The following is an 18,413-nucleotide window of genomic DNA, read 5'->3' as shown; positions in this document are numbered from 1 at the left end:
GATTTAAAGAATGATTTTTGTATTTCTTTTACTTAATATCTTGTAATAAAACCCATTCCTATCTATATATTACTGAATATGGACACAATATCTGTAGGTGATCAGTGATGTGACTACTGAATTTCCTGTTTAGGTATATTTTTGAGCATAAGGGCACACAAAGGATTATGGTCATCAACAACTGCACCATGAATGATGACGCAGCTTATTCTGTAGCTGCGGGGGACGAGAAATGCGCCACAGAGCTGTTCGTCAAAGGTATCCTGATTATGTACTCACTTTAATTTAACTTCTAAAGAACTGCATATGACATACAATATGCTGCAGATTTAGCGTGCCAAACCGTGAGAAACTTTTTCAGTTTCTTTCTCTATTCTTGTCTTACAGAGTTGCCAGTTAAAATCGTTAAAGGTATCGAGCCAGTGAAGACCACAGTGAATGAGAGGATTGAGCTGGAGTGCGAGGTGTCAGAGGAAGGTGCTCAGGTCAAATGGTAAGACTCGATGTGTTGCAAAATTACACATCAAATTCAAAATAGACTGCTTTATGGCAGATTAAAAGAAGAGGCCACTGGTTGGTTAGAGCATAGGAAAGACTAATGGTGAAAAAAAGCAGCTACACCCTCTCTGTCCTAAGCCCCTCCCACCAGACAACCAGTGGGATATGCACAGGCTTTATACAGTAACCCAGTGTTTCCCATACATTGATTAATTTTATCTTATTTCATTGTAAAGTTGCCCTTAGCACATTCGCCCAGCCCCTCCTTGCCCTGCTCTCTGTCCATCAGACATCAATTGAAACAAGAATTAGGCACCCCACGGTCCCTTCGCCTCGTCCCTAGCTGCTGTGGACTGCTTCCCCAAGAAAAGAGTCGGGGGGAAGCTCAGAGACAGACCTCGGGTGGCAGCTGTAAAAGCTTGAATTCAGCCAGTGCAGGCTGTCACAGTGGGCTGCTGAGTCTAACCTGTGTAAGGGCATCAACAGAAAGTTTGCTGATCCAGCAGCAAGCCATGGTCGTTCAGTTCCATGGAGCTTGGTGTTTGCACTGACTGGATTTAAATTGCTACTGTCTGTCTCCAGAGCTGCTGCCTGCCCTCCTCCCGGCGAGGTGGTCTGTAGCAGTGGAGGACATTGTGATTCAAGGCTAACTTTAGCTACAAAAACATGAACTTGAAGCATTGTTTTGATTTAAGGTAAAAGGCAAAATGTAATTGTCACAGTCTTATTTGAAACAATAATTTTCTCTGTTTTGAAATAAATGACCTAACTTTTGGTGCTTTGTAATCATATTAAGTATATGTAAGCAAAACAGAGTATGGCCTGGATGGGCCTTTAACAACAGATTCAAAAATGCTTGTTAAAGACTCCCTGTCTGTCACTATAAGGCTAATGGCCAAGAGCTTATTTGAAATTGCCTATGTTGCTATTAGACCTAAGTGTAGGTATGTGATGGTGCTGGAGTGGGAGTGGATGAGGGGCCCTATTTGTAAAATGTTGTCCCCCTGTCCACCGTTCCTAACGGCTGGCCTGATTAGTACCGAATTAGTTCTTTACAGGAGGCAGTCATAAAATCATTAGGAAATAATGAAGCCATAAGATAAAGCTTCACAAATAATCATGACAGGAGTTAATGTAACAAGGTAACACTTGATGTAACAATGAAACATTCGTGCTTATGTTTAGCTGCTCATTTATCCATGACGTGTTTGTGACTAATTTCAAATTCTTCTTCCTCCCTCAGGATGAAGAACGGTGTTGAGGTTCCAACAGGAGTTCGCTCCAGATACCGAGTTAAGTCTGAAGGAACAAAACACTTCTTGGTGATTGATGACGCCTCCAGGGAGGACACTGGGACTTACTCCATCATGGCTACTGGTGGCACATCTGAGGCACACGTACAGGTTGACTGTACGTAGCATCCTGGCCCTTTTTCACAATGCCTGTTTGGTTGAATGGCTTTAAAAAGAATCAGTATTAATAATTTGCTCTGTTCAGCTCTAACCCCTTTTTACATTTAATTAGTGAAACCACTGAAGATATACCAGGACCTGCAGGATATGACGGTGTTGCTGGGTGAACCCCTCAAGATGCACTGTGAGATTTACCCCGGCAACGTCCCAGGGCGTTGGTACAGGAATGGACAGCTGATCCAGCCCAATGACCGCATCAACATCTTACACAGAAATAAGTATGTAACCTCTGTTAAGCTCTGTTCTATCAAAACCAATTTCACACAAACGCTGACTAACATCATTCTGGTTTTCCAGGAACCATCGCCTTGAAATTGCGGCCAGCTCCCTTCATGATGCAGGAGATTACACTTTTGTACCTGAGGGATATTCACAGAGTCTCTCTGCCAAAATTCATATCATTGGTACGAACCTTATGCTTCATTTATAACTTGCCATCACACTTAAATGCACTTATTAACATAATGTCTTTTATGAAACAACTTAATTTTCTGCAGACCCACCAAGGGTGCATTTGGATAGCTTGAACTTCCCAGACAACACAGTGACAATTGTGGCGGGAAACAAACTTCGCCTGGAGATCCCCATCAGTGGAGAACCAGCACCCAGAGTGGTGTGGATGAAGGGTGAAAGGGTGAGCTTTAACCTTTTTAGTCTTAAACTATTTTAAAGGAAAAGGCTGGCATTGTTTTATTTTTTCTTCTATTTTTCTTTGATAACAAATCCCGGGAAAATACCAGAACCAAAGTACTTTCCAATTTCCTTATCCTGTCTCTGGCAGGGGTGGACTGGCAACATAAAGCAGCTCGGAAATTTGCTGTCAAGCGGTCTCAACTTGACACACAAAGTTTTAACTAACACAACATCCTTTTCAGTCAATTCAGCCAGTAGGCGCCCGGTCTCTGAAACTCAGACCCACTGGTTCCTTTTGAAGACAAAAATCTTTGAAAACTGATCACAAACATGCACTTTCATTTTAAGAAAAGGCTTGGTTATTTCCCACAACAGCTGGGCACTGTAGGTGTTAGCAAATGTTACCTAAACAGGACTGAACAGTACATTTGTTGGGGATTATTTTCAGCGGTGGATTAATACGCATTTGATGCTATTTCAAGGCACAGCACAGCATGTGGGATTGAGTTAAAATAAACTACAGTGGCCTTGTTCACAGTATAAAAGGAATATGTCACTCAGTCTTTTTAGTAGTTTTTGGACAACAGTGGAGCTTTGTGGCACAGAGGAATGAAATATATCAGGCATTAGATACACAGACAAAAATTAATTGTTGGTTTTGGTCTTTTCATGGGATTTGTTGACAGTAAAAACAGAACATAGAATATACCCAGCCATTTGCTTAAAATGTCATCTGGTAGTCCTTAATATATTTTTTTCTGTCTTATTCATCTTAGGTGATTCTTGAGACAGGCCATCGCGTCCACGCTGAAACATACGGCGACCAAACCAGCCTGACGATTGACGTCACAGAGCGGGAGGACACAGGCAACTACAAGATAGTCCTGCAGAATGAGGCTGGTGAAGCTACAGCTAGCGTCAAAATCAAGGTTGTAGGTAAGTGATAGCAAAACACTTGCACTGCAAATTTGTTCCTCGGATATTTTACATGGCCTTGTGTTGTCTGCAGACATCCCCGACCCTCCAGAGGCTCCCTTGGTCCCAACGGTGGGCGGTGATTGGTGCACTATGACATGGGAAGCACCAAAATATGATGGAGGCTCACCATTATTAGGTAAAATTGCATGTTACTTGTTATGACAGCTTAAAGGGGATCTATTATGCTTTTCCGTATTTTGTGTCTTTTACAGTATGGAGCATTACAATGTTAGATGTTCATATTAAACGTGGCCAAAGTTTTAAAAATTTAGGTAAACTCAACATACTGAGAGTAAAAGTTATCCCTAGTAATCCCTGCAAACGCCTCAGGCCTCAGACCGTTCTGAATAATCTGTTTCCGACTGTTATTTCTACTTTAGAAACAAGATGTGTGTTCGCATTATGTAGCCAGCAATGCTACATGTAGCAACATGCTAACGTAAGACAAACAAGTAATCTTGGTTGCTTATGTTAGGAGCTTTTACTGGTGATTTTTCACAGTAGAAAGTGCCGTGATTCTGTTACATTCATTACCCAGCTGCAAGTACACTGCTAACACACATGTAGCTAGATGCTAACATCAGGGAGACATGTTATCCTGGTTTCTGCTTTTAAATTCTCCCTGATTTTGGATCGTATGTTGTGTTTAAATGTGGCTGTGATTACAGTGTTCATGAGAAAACGACCATATGAACGCCCCCATTGTGGTATTCGTGACCTCGTAAGAGTACATTTTCTGAGAGCTCAGAGTTCACAACTTTGTGTATTTGACTTCTCATGTAGTAAACATGAGCTCACGAGTTCCAGATGAATGTAGCAATTTTCCTACTGGAACATGTAAGGTTCTATTTAGTAGTGTTTACTGGTGATTTTTCACGATAGAAAGTAACGCTTTTCTCTGTTGCAGTCATTCCCCAACTGCAATGACCGTGAATACACGTGTTTCAGCACAGACAGTATTCAAAAAATAGTGTTTCTTGACCATTAAAGCATGTAAACATCAGCAACATTCTAAGTGAAAACCCCAAATACAAGCACAAACCTGAAAATGAACATAATAGTTTCCCTTTAAATGTATGTGTTGGTGGTTATATGATAAGCTTTCTGACCGTCCTCTAAAGGCTACTTCATCGAGAGAAAAAAGAAACAGAGCTCCAGATGGATGAGACTGAACTTTGACCTGATCAAAGAAACATCATTCGAACCCAAGAAGATGATTGAAGGAGTGCCATATGAAGTGCGCATCTTCGCAGTCAACGCCATCGGTGTGTCCAAGCCCAGTGAACCATCCAAACCCTTTACTCCCCTCGGTGAGTAGCCCAAATGTCTCCATATATCCACTAAGCAGTCCAAACACTGGCCCTTGAGCTGTTACTGCCAATAATCTGTCCAGGAAAAGAATTACACGAGGCTTGAGTTTATCTAGCAACCGTTTCATGATAATGGGGGAAATTTTAAAGAGTGAGCCAGTGATAGTGCATGTGTCATCTGCCCTTGGTACCCCAGAGACGCAGCTGTTCCTCCCCATACCCCGCCATCCCAAGCATTCTGACTGTGACCTCCACTGGACACGCAGGAGCTTTAGAGGATATTAAATATGTCTTTATAATGGCTGCCAAATCATCTGCGGATTAGAGGTTTAGGAGATCAGGTCTGTCAGAGGGTTCAATAGGAGTTAAATATGATTCACAATACAAGAATAGATAGAAAGAGCAGGGACTAATAAGATCTGCTATACAGATTGATAGCATACCAGCCTGAGAGCGAGGCGCACTTGCTCACGTGTTCTTGTCTTGCCAAAATGGATGTTGTCCGATCTCGCTCATAGCCATTATTGGAAAACAAATGAGGAATGGTGGTTATGACTCTTCTGATCTCTAAAACCTTTATGTCCACTCAGCTGTGACCAGTGAGCCCACCATGCTGGTCGTGGACGATATCACCGACACCACAGTGACAGTAAAGTGGCGTCCTCCTGAGACTATCGGAGCTGCCGGACTGGACGGATACCAAGTGGAGTACTGCATAGAAGGAAGTGAGACAACCATCAAATCTTCTAAAGGCCCCAACACACTGTGTGATTTTGGGGATGTTTAAGACACAAGTTGACAATTATGAGAGTAACGTGCCGAAACTTTGGTTGATAATCCAAACTACTGATCATAAATCACACTGTAGGTGGATTTCCATCAACCTTTTTATTGATGCACATTTTAGATTTGCACATAAAAAACACCCAAGAGGAAACGCCAAAAAGTCAAAAAGATTGAAAAAAATATTGCTGTATTGATATAGGTAACTGTGACTAAGTGTACTGGAAGCAGATTCAGTGAATAAACTAAGACATACAGTCATGACGTACTGTCATTGCATAAGCCACTGCAAGCTCTCGTCATCGTCTCTGGAAGGCTTTGAAATAGCACTGAGCTGTAATATTAGTTGTATAAAACTCTTATCATTATTATTATTATCCAGTGTGCCCTACGTTACTATCCATCATTTTTTTCCCTGTGTTTTAGGTTTGACAGGTGCTCTTTTAATCATGTCATCTTGTTGCGCCCTCCTTTGCAGTGGCACCTAACTGGAGAATTAGCACCATGTCATGCTTATCTCAATTAACCAACCTCCAATATTGACACAGATACAGTAATGATGGAAAAGTACATAAATTGACATATTTTATTGTACATTTTTCGAAAGTTTGGTTAAAATTTGCACTACCATTGGATGGAAACTCAATTTGTGACAGGCATCTGCCAACAGCCTATTTAGTGACATTGCACCCAGACTTATTCTGCGTAATAATTCTAGAGATTTTAAGAAATCTAATGCATGGGTATGCTCAAAAACAACTAGTTTGCACAACATGGTCCAATAATGTCTGAAGGCAAAAGCGTTTATAGCTGTTCCAAACTGCCACGCTGACTACAGGGGGAAAGTCCAGCCATCATAGAGCAGCGTGAAACGCAATAATCGTTACAATTAAGTTAACGACACACTTGTGGACAATATTTCCTGGAAGACATTTGTAGCATTGCACTCATTTGTACATACGAAAAGTGACAGAAGCAGTCGTGTATAGAATGAAAAAAAAAAAAGAAATTGCTGGACGCACCAATCAGGAATCAAGAAATCCGGAAAATGTCTTCAAATATTAAAAGAAAAAGTGCACATGCAGAAAATTTTAAATGAATTAATGAATTAAAATAATTAAAATAATTAAAACAATACAGGAAAAGCTGCAAGTCCTCAAATATGAAAAACTAGAACCATGAAAATTTTTTGGATGAAAAATAATTTCAACAATTATCAAATTAGTTGCCAATTCATTTTCTAATTAATCGACTAATAATTTTAGCTGTACTTTAGCAGCCAATCGTTATTTGTGAAGTAACTAGTAAGCAAAGTTACAAAATAATTGTAGTGGAATAAAAAGCACAATATCTTCTTCTTCAAATTTGTACTTAAGTAAAGTGCTTCAGTAAACCTACTTGGTTGCATTTCAGCACAGGGACTACAACATGAAATGATATGGTATACACTGACCAGTGCAACATTGTGAGCGCTCATGGATAGATAGATATTCACATGAATACCAAATTCCCGTGTATATATCATGCTGCTTACGTATTGTTAAAAATGTACATTTCAGTGCTACAAATCACCAGACATTCATGGCACAATCTGACATGCCTCAAAATTGATATAATACAGTCACAGACAGTTATTTTATCAGACCTATCCCGCACAGTGTTTGTCGGAGCCTGAAGTTGTGTGTGCATGTTTGTCATGTTAGTCAGAGCTTACAAAAATTTCAGCAGAGGCTGCTAACAAACTATTAATTCAGCTGGACTGTTTGTTCGCTGTAGCTGATGATTGGATAATATCCAACACGGAGCTGACAGAGAAGACCAAGCACACCATCACTGGGCTGACTCCAGGAACTAAAATCTTAATTCGAGTCAAAGCCATCAACGCTGCCGGAGCCAGCGCTCCACGGACCATTCAGCACTCCGTCCTGGTCAAAGAGGTTATCGGTGAGCTCTGGAAACTGCAGTGGAGACTTTCACTACATTTTCTCTTTAAAGTGCTTTTTTATGAGACTATTCTCCAAAAATACATTTCAACAAAAACTTTTCTGCTGTAACATGAGTTAAAAGTTTTTTAAAGAAAAGATTCAAACAAACTCAGATATTTCACTAAAAAGATATCTTAAATCATTTGTCATACACGTGCTATGGTGTGTCTTTTCCTAAGAACCACCCAAGATCCGCGTCCCCCGACACTTGAAGCAAACATACACTCGCAGAGTTGGAGAGGCAGTCAACCTCGTCGTGCCATTCATGGTAAAGCAACCTCAAAATCACTAAATAGTCGTTTCATCTCTGAACAGAATAATTATCTGTGTGTGATTTCTGCAGGGTAAACCCAGGCCGAAGGTCAACTGGCTGAAAGAGGGCAAGCCCATCGAGCCTTCCCACGTAAGCATCCGCAACACAGACTGCGACAGCATCATTTTCATCCGTAAAGCAGAACGCAGCCACTCTGGAAAGTATGAGATGACCGTGCAGGTTGAAAACCACATGGACACGGCCATTCTGGACATACAAATTGTAGGTGAGTGAACGAAAGACTGCTCTTAGAGAATGAAGTCGGAAACAGCACTGTATTGTTTCCTCATAAATGCAAAGGTGGTATTAAGTCTTAAACTAAATAAAGATCCATCCATCTATTTTATGCTACTTGTCCAGGTCCAGGTCACACTCAAATAATTAATGATATTATTAGCAACTATTGTTATATACTGCTGGGAAGGACATATAGTCCCTCCTGGTTTCCCATTATAAGTTAATACTTTGGCCAGAACAATTGTGAATTGAATTTAAAATGAACCCTGCAGCTAGCTACTCTTCAACAAAGTTACTATATTATCATTATTTTTACTACTCAAACTTAGTATATTAATAACAATAAGAACAAACAATCTTTTCTCTGATTGTTAGACCTACCTGGGCCTCCTCAGTGTGTGACGATTGAAGATGTTTGGGGAGGAAACGTGGCTCTGGTCTGGACTCCTCCAAAAGATATCGGCAACGCTCCAATTACAGGCTACACTATTCAAAAAGCAGACAAGAAGACAATGGTAGAAGATCAATTTTTCAAAAAATGCTGAAAATGATGTGAACGTTACACTAACACGCTGTGATCTGCTTTACAGGAATGGTACACATGCATCGAGCATTATCATCGCAACTGCATCACCATCACAGAGCTGGTAGTAGGGAACGAGTACTTCTTCAGGATCTTTGCAGAGAACATGTGCGGCCTAAGTGAAACTGCCACCCAAACCAAGAAAAGCGCCCTCATCGTCAAAGAAGGTAGCACTGACTATCATATAAGCAAATGCTTACTAATAATGTCTGATGGGGGAAAATGCTTCCAAAGTTAAATCTTTGGAACAAATCACATTCATTTTATTTGTCATAAATGCCAATAAAGTTGTTTGCTGTCTATTTATTTCACAGCTGTTATCTGAAAGGAACTGTCAGTGATGTTTTCCACCCTGAAGTGAGCCTGGGTTTATTTACAGCCTCACTTTAACTTAAATGAAACAGGGGTTGGGCTATGACTGACAGGCCCTTTGACAGTGGTGTTGTAGCCTCAGCCGATGATAAACACAAAAATATTGTCTTTCCCTCATCACTTAGGGAATTTCCCACATGATACCGCTCAGAGCCAGTATCATGCACAACCCCATTCCTTTACCCTTCCCTCAACAGGCTTGCAGGTGAAAACGCACGAGTTCAACGACCACGACTTCAAGGAGGCGCCAAAGTTCACGCAGCCGCTGATCAACACTTTTGCCATCGCCGGCTACAACACTACTCTCAACTGTAGTGTTCGTGCCAACCCAAGGGTAGGTGGGAGGACCACAGGTAAAATTTTGTATATAGATTGCACTCAGGTAAATACACAGGTTGACCATGTTGTACTATGGCACACTATTGGTAATGATAGATAACGTTGGTGTCTGGTCATAGCTAGGGGGTGTGGTGAGGGTGGAGTCGGTGAGGGGGAAAACAGTCCTTGCCACACTGCCTGTAAATGCTGGAAAAGCACAGTTTTTAAACCTAAATAAGAGACACTATTACATTTACTATAGATATGATAAATTAAACTTACCATAACATCAGTACCCTAAAGACGTTAACACTTTTATGTAACAGACTAGCATGTTTAACTGAATTTCATGCACGTTTAAAGACAGCATAGCAGTGCTAACGTTACTTAACGTCATTAGCCCGTGTTTTGATGATGTGCTATAATGTTATCATGCAGGGATTTGCAAATTCAAGAGCTATACATCCTTGGAAGCTCACAACTTTTGTACCAGTGGCTAAACAATCTAACACTGTTTGGATAAAGCGTTAGATCCTTTTTGTAAAACCAGAAACAGTCCCGGATTTGCTATCACTAAACTCACCAGACAACATTTAAATAAACAGTCATTTTGGCTTCTCAAGAGTCGTCATATTTTCACATCTAATTGGATGAATTAAGGGTTGATTTAAACCAAACTAGAGTTGGTGATTGAACAGTGGAAATGTAAACTATGTTTGTTTCTGTGAGTTTCTTGTTTCTTTTGACTTTGAATTTAGTGTGTTTTACGATGATAAAACTGTCGTTTATTTAAATGAAGTCTGCTGGGTATATCAATAGTGATTTCGGAGCTGTTTATGGTTAAACAAAAAAGATGTTATTCTTTAGCAAAATGGTCTGTCTCAGTAGGGATCCTTTTGCTGATCCTGACACTTAAAATTACAATCAGAGCCTGTCACTAGCAAATACAAGCACTTTCAGTGGATGTAAATTGACAGCTGGAACGTGCCGTATTTACATTGCAGCCTGGCCCTGCTGGCTGCAGCACTCTTGTCCAATACTGGGCCAAATCAAAAATGTTGTTCCCATTAGTCACTTTGACAAAAAAACCCTGGAAAAATAGGATTCAGGTTGAAAAAATACCCTTTTTTCTGATTTATTTCTTTGACGTACAGAAAGCCACATAGCAACTTTTGCTTTTCTCCTTAGCAAAAAAGGCTAGGATGTTTTATGGGCGCTCCCACAAATGCCAACTGTATCTATAATACCAGGGAGCATCACTAAAGAACAAGAGCACCTAGATGACTGTGCAGTTTTTAAAAAACTTGTTAGCAAAGGAAAACGAAGACAAATTTTAAAATTATGACCCAATATTAAAATTCAGGGATTATATCAGGACACTTTTGCCCAATTGCCTGTCAGATTAACACCGTTATGCTGATGTTTCTGTTGTCTGCCTGCAGCCCAAAGTGATCTGGATGAAGAATAAGATAGTCATCCTCGACGACCCACGCTACCGCATGTTTAGCAACCAGGGAGTATGTACTCTGGAGATCAGGAAGCCCAGTCCCTATGATGGCGGCATGTACTCCTGCAAGGCTATCAACGACCTGGGAGAGGCCCTAGTTGAATGCAAGCTGGAGGTCAAAGGTCAGTGTGGTCCAGGAGGCGAGCTCAGTGTGCCTCCCTGGGTACCTGTCTGTTTCTGAGTCTGGCTTCCCATAGCCTTTTGCCTTTCTAGTTTTAAATCTTAATTTCTACTGCCTCTGGCCAGTGCCCCTGCTGAATGTTAATTCAAAAATCTTTGTTTCTTTATCTAAAACAAATAAGTTATAATAAGTATAAAGACCCCACGATGGCTTTGGGAAACCAACTCTACTGTGTGTTGCAGTCTCCCAAAGGGCTGACCACATAGGCAGTGGACATGTAAGTATCTTTACTGGGTTGCACCAGCTGCTCACAAATTCATTGCTCAGGTTGTATGTTAAGTCTTTCTGAAGTTCTTAGAACTGTTAGCTAATTTCTGATGATTCACTACATTGGGCTGCACCATCAAAACTTAAGGAATGTTTTAGCTAGATACATTAGTAAAGTGTAAACTGGTTGCTGTGAAATATCTGTCCAATCTAATACTTGATTTATGCTTGACAAACCTGTGAGGGTTGTGAGTGTCCCCATGGCCAAAGTGATGTCATACCATCAGTCCCACCACTTTGCACAGGTACCATGCAGCAGGTTTTCACCTTTCCATGCAAATCCGACATTTTCTGATGACGCAGACACTGATAGGCAGAGAAAAAGGAGAACTATGCTGTAGGCATGAATTTTCGATACGTACAGTTTAGGAGAATATTGGTTTGCCACAGAGAGAAATCAACACGGAAAATTAAAGATCAAAAAATGTACTCATCACGATACCGCATCAGGACGCATGAGGACTAAGGTCCCAGACACATGCCACATTTTTTGTGCCCTCCAAGCCATTGTTGTCGCCAAGCTTGCCCAAAAGCGAGAGCAGCGTTTAAACTTTCCCAAGCACCTATTTTTCAGGGTGTGAAAGCTGTGCCCTAATATAAAGACAGTTAAACTTTTGGAACGCACACACATGATGAAGAACAACCAATCACAGCCCATTTTTACCATTTTTTTTATTGGTGAGCTGTTGATCATGTTTTTGCAGGGCTACCCAGAGCTTTACATCTGCCCCACAGACAATATTTTAATATATACTGTCAAAAAACAACACATGGAATATCAGTTACAAACTCAGGATTTCTGCTAAGTAGCCAAGGCAATGATATGGTGCTAGTTATAGTCGTAAGCAACATCAGGCACAACCTGCCTCCGCAGTCCACGCCCTTAAAAATTTGACACAAAAGTTGGCACAAGAATGGCACCCACCACCCAACCTTGTATTGTGTATATGGTAAAAGATGCAGCATGTGTATGAGCACTAAAGTAATCAACTATGAAAACAGGAAGTCACTGTAGCATCACAAGCTGTAATAACAAATGCAGAAAATAACAGCTTTAGGAGGCTAAACAATATATTAAACTTACCTGCCAATGATTAGGTTTGACTTTACTTTATTAATAATTTTCTTGATCAATATATGTATACATAAGGAAATATGTGTACCAGAATTATAAGCACTCATCTTGCTTGAGTGTGAGCGGGAGATGATGCAAACCTAGCTAACATTTTTTGGTCATTTAGGCTAAATATTACTAGCATAATGTTTTGTAATTTGAGGCATAGTTTTTGTGAAATCAAATGTAATATAAAGGCATTTAAGATGTCGACAATATTGTCTCTTTTGCTCTTAACAGATACAATTAGCAAGCTAAAGCTAACTTTGTCGGTTAGCACAATTAACGTTAGCTAACTGACAGCTAGCCCATATATCTGGCAATTAATAGGTGTAAATACTAAGTAACAATCAAAGAGAGTATATTTAGACAGACAACACGTCCTCACTTACTGCCACTGTGAATAAAAAATAAAGCCAAACTGTCCCAGATACAGCTGCCGCCATCTTGTTGGCATTAAGAGCCAGTCTGCTCAGTTACTATCTCTGCAGTACCAGGTTCCCGCCCATTCACCCGTCCAACCAATCACGAGCAGCGCCGTGGCTCAAGTACACACTGATTGGCACATGTAGCTGTCAATCATGACACCATTACACACCCTTTGTTTACATTAGATGGTATTAAGCTAGCAGATAGCTAGAATATAGCCTACTTTTTATTTGTATGCTTGTACCTGTTTTATCTTTTTTTTCGGAGGGTTTATTTTGACGTAATTGTCTTAAAATATATTATTTATACTCTTCACATATACTTTTGTCATTCCTTTTTTTAATATGTGCTTATGCATATAATTTTTCAGTGTGATAATCCAGATGATAGCACTCTTGAATATCTAATTAATTTTGTTCCTCTAAATGCTACATTTTTTATTTACAATCAGAAATTCTCTAAGTCACTTCCTGAATTTTTATTCTTATTTTAACTATTTATTTATTTTATCTTTTCTCCTAGAATTCAAGGCTAACCCTTCTCAAATCGACAAAAAACACAAACAAACAAAAATGTGTCAAGCTTTTAAAAAATATGCATTTTTTTTCCCAAAAATCCTTTGACTGAATAGACTTGTTCTTTATATGCTTGTATCCATTTATCTTTTTTCCTATTTATTTTTGTATGTAATTGTCTTAAAATACTGTTATTTCTACTCTTCACATGTACTTATGTCATTCCTTTTTTTTATATAAGTGCTGTTATTATTTACCTGATGTTTCATACATGTTCCTTTAAAACAAAAACAAAAATCAGAAAAACAATCCCTTGATCAGCGTGATAAGAACTACTTAAAATGACAGAAACCATATTTGGGTCCCATCTGCTAACATGAGGGGCCTGGTTTATGACCTATACTGCAGCCAGCCACCAGGGGTTGATTGAAATGTTTTGGCTTCACCTTGGGGAGCTGTCATGATGTCCATGTGTAGTTGATTTTAACAGCTAATGTTTACATAAAAACTAGTTTGCATGGTGCAACCCGTTTGAATTTAGCGACATGTCAATCCTCATTTCCTAAAGACTTATCCTGAAGCTTGAACTTATGAACAGCTGGTGCAACCTGCTCCTGAACACCATTTTACAGATACAAATAATGACATAATAATAATACATTCATTTGTGTGCAGTGCACATAATATCTGGTGACACTTTCCCATCACCACCACATGTACGGGTTTATCCCCAGTCCAATTCATCCAGTCATCATGTTCATCATCACAACACACCACCTCCACACACAGTCTGTCACCAGTCACACCTCAGTAGGAGCTGTGATGTTTCTGTGTTGTCTTGAGACTATTCTCCACAGATTCCAGTGTCGTCTTTATGCCACAGTTAACTCCTCATATAAAAGTGTTCAGTAATAACTCAACAGTATTCCCTGGTGCACACATATAACTCCATGTAAACATTTTGTTAACCCCTCTTCTCTTCTCTCTCCCCCAGTCCAAACTCAAGAATTGTGAATGTATGTTCTCATATAAGGTAAGCTTTCATATGGTTTTGGCATATGAAGCTTATGTCATTCATTATGCATCTTTCAGCCAGCTTGTAACCTCGCTTTTCTCGGTCGGTGGGTTTGTAGCTGCTTTTCTTTCCCATGAAAGCAGGACCCAGAGAAATCGGGCATTAGTGAAACAAGGTTTGCATGACAACGTTTGCCAAATTTTTCCCCAGTTCTGCTTTGCTGGCTGAATTTAACAGCCCTGTTCTGAATATTTTAATCAATTGCCATAGTCGCTGGTGTGAAATGGAGTGAAATCAAAGACTACCTCTCATGTATTTTGTGCCACAGATAAGGTGAGTAAAAACATTTTGCAAACTTGCTAACCTTTTTCCGAGAAATCAAAAGCTGGGTTTCATGTTGACATGATGTTTACACAGCAGTCATCATACAAAATCCAAGCAAAGCGTACTAACACTGGGTATTTTCCAAATCCTGTGTGAGTTTGTATGACAGTGCAGTTTCTGTTGCGTCCCTTAGCTTACAGTGGTGGAAAGTAACATTACTTAAGTACTGTAATTACAGGAATATTTTGACATTTTGGGAAGTATGCTTATTTGCTTTCTTGCAGAAAGAGAAAGGATCAATACCACTCTCATGTCTGTCCATTATGGCCCAGACACACCAAACTGACATCAAAGAACTAGTGGCAGTGAAGGCCAACTGCATCGTCTCAAGTTGCATGTGTCTTGGCCAAAAAGTTGCACGTGAATACACCTCAAAGACTACAGCCAACCACCAACTAGTGCATGCATTCTGTGCCTGCGTGAGAAGTGATAACTCTCCATACCAGCAGGCAGCGGTAGTCTGTATTCATCATTCAAAAACGGAAACCGGAAGACTGACAGGGCGGATTCAAGACACTAGTTAGCAACACGACCCGATGTTGAAAGAACAAATTATATTTACAATGTGCTAGCAAACAACAACACAAACACTTACAAACTGTCTCTGCTAAAGAGCTCAATGGATAAAAAAGTAATCTTACCTAATATAAAAAGTTTATTTTGCCTATAGTTATTTGTTTACTTTCCTCATTTCAATTTGGCCTCTGCCGCCATTTCAGCATGCTCAATAAGCTGATAAAAAGTGAACGAGAACACACTGCAAAAACTAGGGCGACAGACGTGTATGGATCTTTGCTCTCAAACCACAAAACAATGTGATGACACAACAGTCTCCTTCAGTACATTATTCTATGCTTTCTTTTGATTTTCACATTGGCGCTTTCTTTTGATTTTCACATTGGCTAGTCATCCTGTTTAATTTGTATTCTGATTAAATCGGAACCGTTGAAACAAGTTGTAGGAAGCCTCTGCAAGTAAGTGGTTGCTGGCAGACACTCTGTGCTGCAATAAAATGGTTAATCAGTAGTGCCGTGCACTGTAGAGCCGATAATGATAATGATAATAATTTATTGTACAAAACGGGGGAAACAAAGGTTGACAAAAACGGTTCCATAATTCATATTAAATTCAAAAGATAACGAAAAAACAGCTACAAGTTAGAGGGAATAGTGTTAAAGTGGTAAAACTTGGCATTGACCCACAGTCTCAGACGGATGCGCTCAAGCATGCCGTGTGCACAAGCTCAGTTGGTAGGCTATACTNAAAATATGTAAAAAAAAAAAAAAAAAAACAAAAAGTAAATAAAAAAATGAATATTGAATACCAAATTTTCACAACGAATACCTACCCATAGAAACAAATATTCAAATATCCGAATATTTGGGTACAGCCCTGGTTCAAAGGTCACAAAATCCATCTTAGCATATCTAAAACTCATTGATTAACAAATTATATTTTGTGTGTCTTATCCGTACAAAATCCAAAGTAAAAAAAAAAAAGGTTTTATGAGTGATTACAGGTCGTACTATTTTTAAGATGGGCACAGTAACTTACTGGAGTCTTGTTGCCACCAGGTTGCCAGGCAACCAGATGGAAGTTACAATGGAAAGCAAATAAGTGTAATTCCAAAAATGTCCAACAATTCCTTTAAATACAGTTAAGAACTTGTATTTTACCACATGCAGCTTCATACTTATACTGTAGAACATTTCAGTGGTATACTGTGCTTGTTTTTGTTTTGTAAATTATATTTTTACTCTGATATTTATCTGACAGATATAGTAGTTAATCTGCAGAGTCAGATTTTATATGCGAGATGTGTGATCCCTTAAAATATGACGATTTAATAATGGTCTAACTGCCTAACGGTGTATAAGTTAGTTCAAATTTGCACCTTCTCAATTAGCTACAAGAAAAATATGCTTCTTTAGAAATGATAATCCAGTAATGTCATATATATTAGAGTATAAAACAAAATAAATTATACATTTTTATGTATTATTAAGATATTTGTCACAGACGAAACCTGCTCAGTGGTATTGGCCCATTAACTTAAGGATCTGCAAACTTTTTCCACCACCGTTAGCATATAGTGGATGACTAAAGACGGTGTATGCTTCATTAATCTGGAATTTTTCAAAGGTGTTGGACCTGCATTTTAGTTCAGTGGAATCAGCTATGCTGCTGGTTCTGCAGGCTTAAACCGATGCAGAGATTTAGTGTACTCATGAGCTATTCTGACCACCCTTCTTCTCTCACTCTTGATCCAGTGTTGTGAACACTTCTTTGCTCTGCCTGGTCAGCTTCTTGCTCTCTCCTCCTCCATTCCTTCTTCCTCTCTCTGTTTTCCACTCTCCACATCTGCCTCTGTCCCCTTTAAGAATATTATAAGATCATTTTTCCTCTCGTCCATCAGGCGGCTTCACCTTCTACGAACTCATGCAACGCGGAGTGCCCCTACACCTGATTGACAAGTACATGAACGAGAAGATTGTCGAGCAAGAGAAGTAAAATGGGACAGAGCGCAATGAGACACTTTAGCTTTGCAGACATCTGCCGCCACTAGTAATCCTCTTCTCTCACTTACTGAGGTCAGCAGGCTGAAGATTGGATGGAGGGATGATAGAGGGATGGCGAGACAGGTGGAGGAGTGTGGGGGAGGGTGTACTGCTCTGTTGTGTGACATAATGTGTGCAGGTTTGGGGCTAGTTACCATAGGACAAAAAAAAAAAGCCAGCTCACTTCTTTGTCACCCTCTTGTGTTCGAAAAGACTCTGTTTCAGCTCAGATGCATGCCGGCAGTGTTTTGGTACATGTAGAGTGTAAAACAAAAATAAAAAATATTCAATATATAGCACATTGGCACACACTTACAGTATTTACATGTTGATTCTTGTTGGGAGTGTCTGTTGAAGGCGATAATTTATTTCCAGGGTCTGAAAGAAGGGAAAACAGAATGTATAAACAAAGGTTTGGTGTTTGTCTGGTGTGACAGAACTTCTATATGGCAAGACAAATGAAAACAGACCAGAGTAATGTTGGATAAATGAATGTGTAGGTCCTTCTGAGATAATTCACAGTAATGTTTGTTCATTTCACTTGTTTTCTGTGTAGGTCATTTGTGTCTAGTAAGTGAGAAAATGTAGAGGTTTACACACAGTCCATATTCTGCATGACTCATTGTGCTTTTTGGATTCATTCTGGACTTGAAGCTTGATTGATGCTCAGTCATGTGCGCATGCCTTTACCTCTGTAATTATGACCCGTGGATTACATTAAAAAGTCATTTTGAAAATTGTTTTGTTTTGAGGACTCCTTTTGTTTGGATTATAATCATATGACAACCTGTTTAAAAAAAGCTTATTGGGGCTTTTACACAGAGACTCATTCTTAAATAAATACAAAAATACAGATTTATTATGGTGTAAGAGGTGGACCAAAACATGGGCTTCTGTTAAGAGTGTAACCTCAAGTTGTAAATGTTTCTTACATGCACAGACAAATGATTTGCATGTGAAA

At 39.6% G+C, this 18,413-nt stretch overlaps 1 protein-coding gene across 1 annotated transcript in view; it reads left to right on the top strand.

Annotated features, from left to right (window-relative positions):
• The window catches only part of mybpc1 (myosin binding protein C1), a 46,939-nt gene extending 28,747 nt beyond the window's left edge, over positions 1-18,192 (top strand). The window contains exons 15-32 of the mRNA XM_050035702.1: positions 134-258; positions 388-493; positions 1,742-1,908; positions 2,023-2,188; positions 2,268-2,374; positions 2,468-2,604; positions 3,380-3,539; positions 3,613-3,717; positions 4,703-4,891; positions 5,482-5,616; positions 7,451-7,618; positions 7,839-7,927; positions 8,003-8,198; positions 8,585-8,724; positions 8,800-8,959; positions 9,362-9,498; positions 10,925-11,111; positions 17,311-18,192. Of these exons, the coding sequence (XP_049891659.1) occupies positions 134-258; positions 388-493; positions 1,742-1,908; positions 2,023-2,188; positions 2,268-2,374; positions 2,468-2,604; positions 3,380-3,539; positions 3,613-3,717; positions 4,703-4,891; positions 5,482-5,616; positions 7,451-7,618; positions 7,839-7,927; positions 8,003-8,198; positions 8,585-8,724; positions 8,800-8,959; positions 9,362-9,498; positions 10,925-11,111; positions 17,311-17,405 (2,569 nt within the window). The 3' untranslated portion in view covers positions 17,406-18,192. The remainder of the gene's footprint in view (positions 1-133; positions 259-387; positions 494-1,741; positions 1,909-2,022; positions 2,189-2,267; positions 2,375-2,467; positions 2,605-3,379; positions 3,540-3,612; positions 3,718-4,702; positions 4,892-5,481; positions 5,617-7,450; positions 7,619-7,838; positions 7,928-8,002; positions 8,199-8,584; positions 8,725-8,799; positions 8,960-9,361; positions 9,499-10,924; positions 11,112-17,310) is intronic.
• The last annotated feature ends 221 nt before the right edge of the window (positions 18,193-18,413 follow it).

The sequence above is a fragment of the Epinephelus moara genome, chromosome 23 (assembly GCF_006386435.1).
Source record: "Epinephelus moara isolate mb chromosome 23, YSFRI_EMoa_1.0, whole genome shotgun sequence".
NCBI classification, from domain to species: Eukaryota; Metazoa; Chordata; class Actinopteri; order Perciformes; family Serranidae; genus Epinephelus; species Epinephelus moara.
This window is presented reverse-complemented; position numbering and strand designations above follow the sequence as displayed.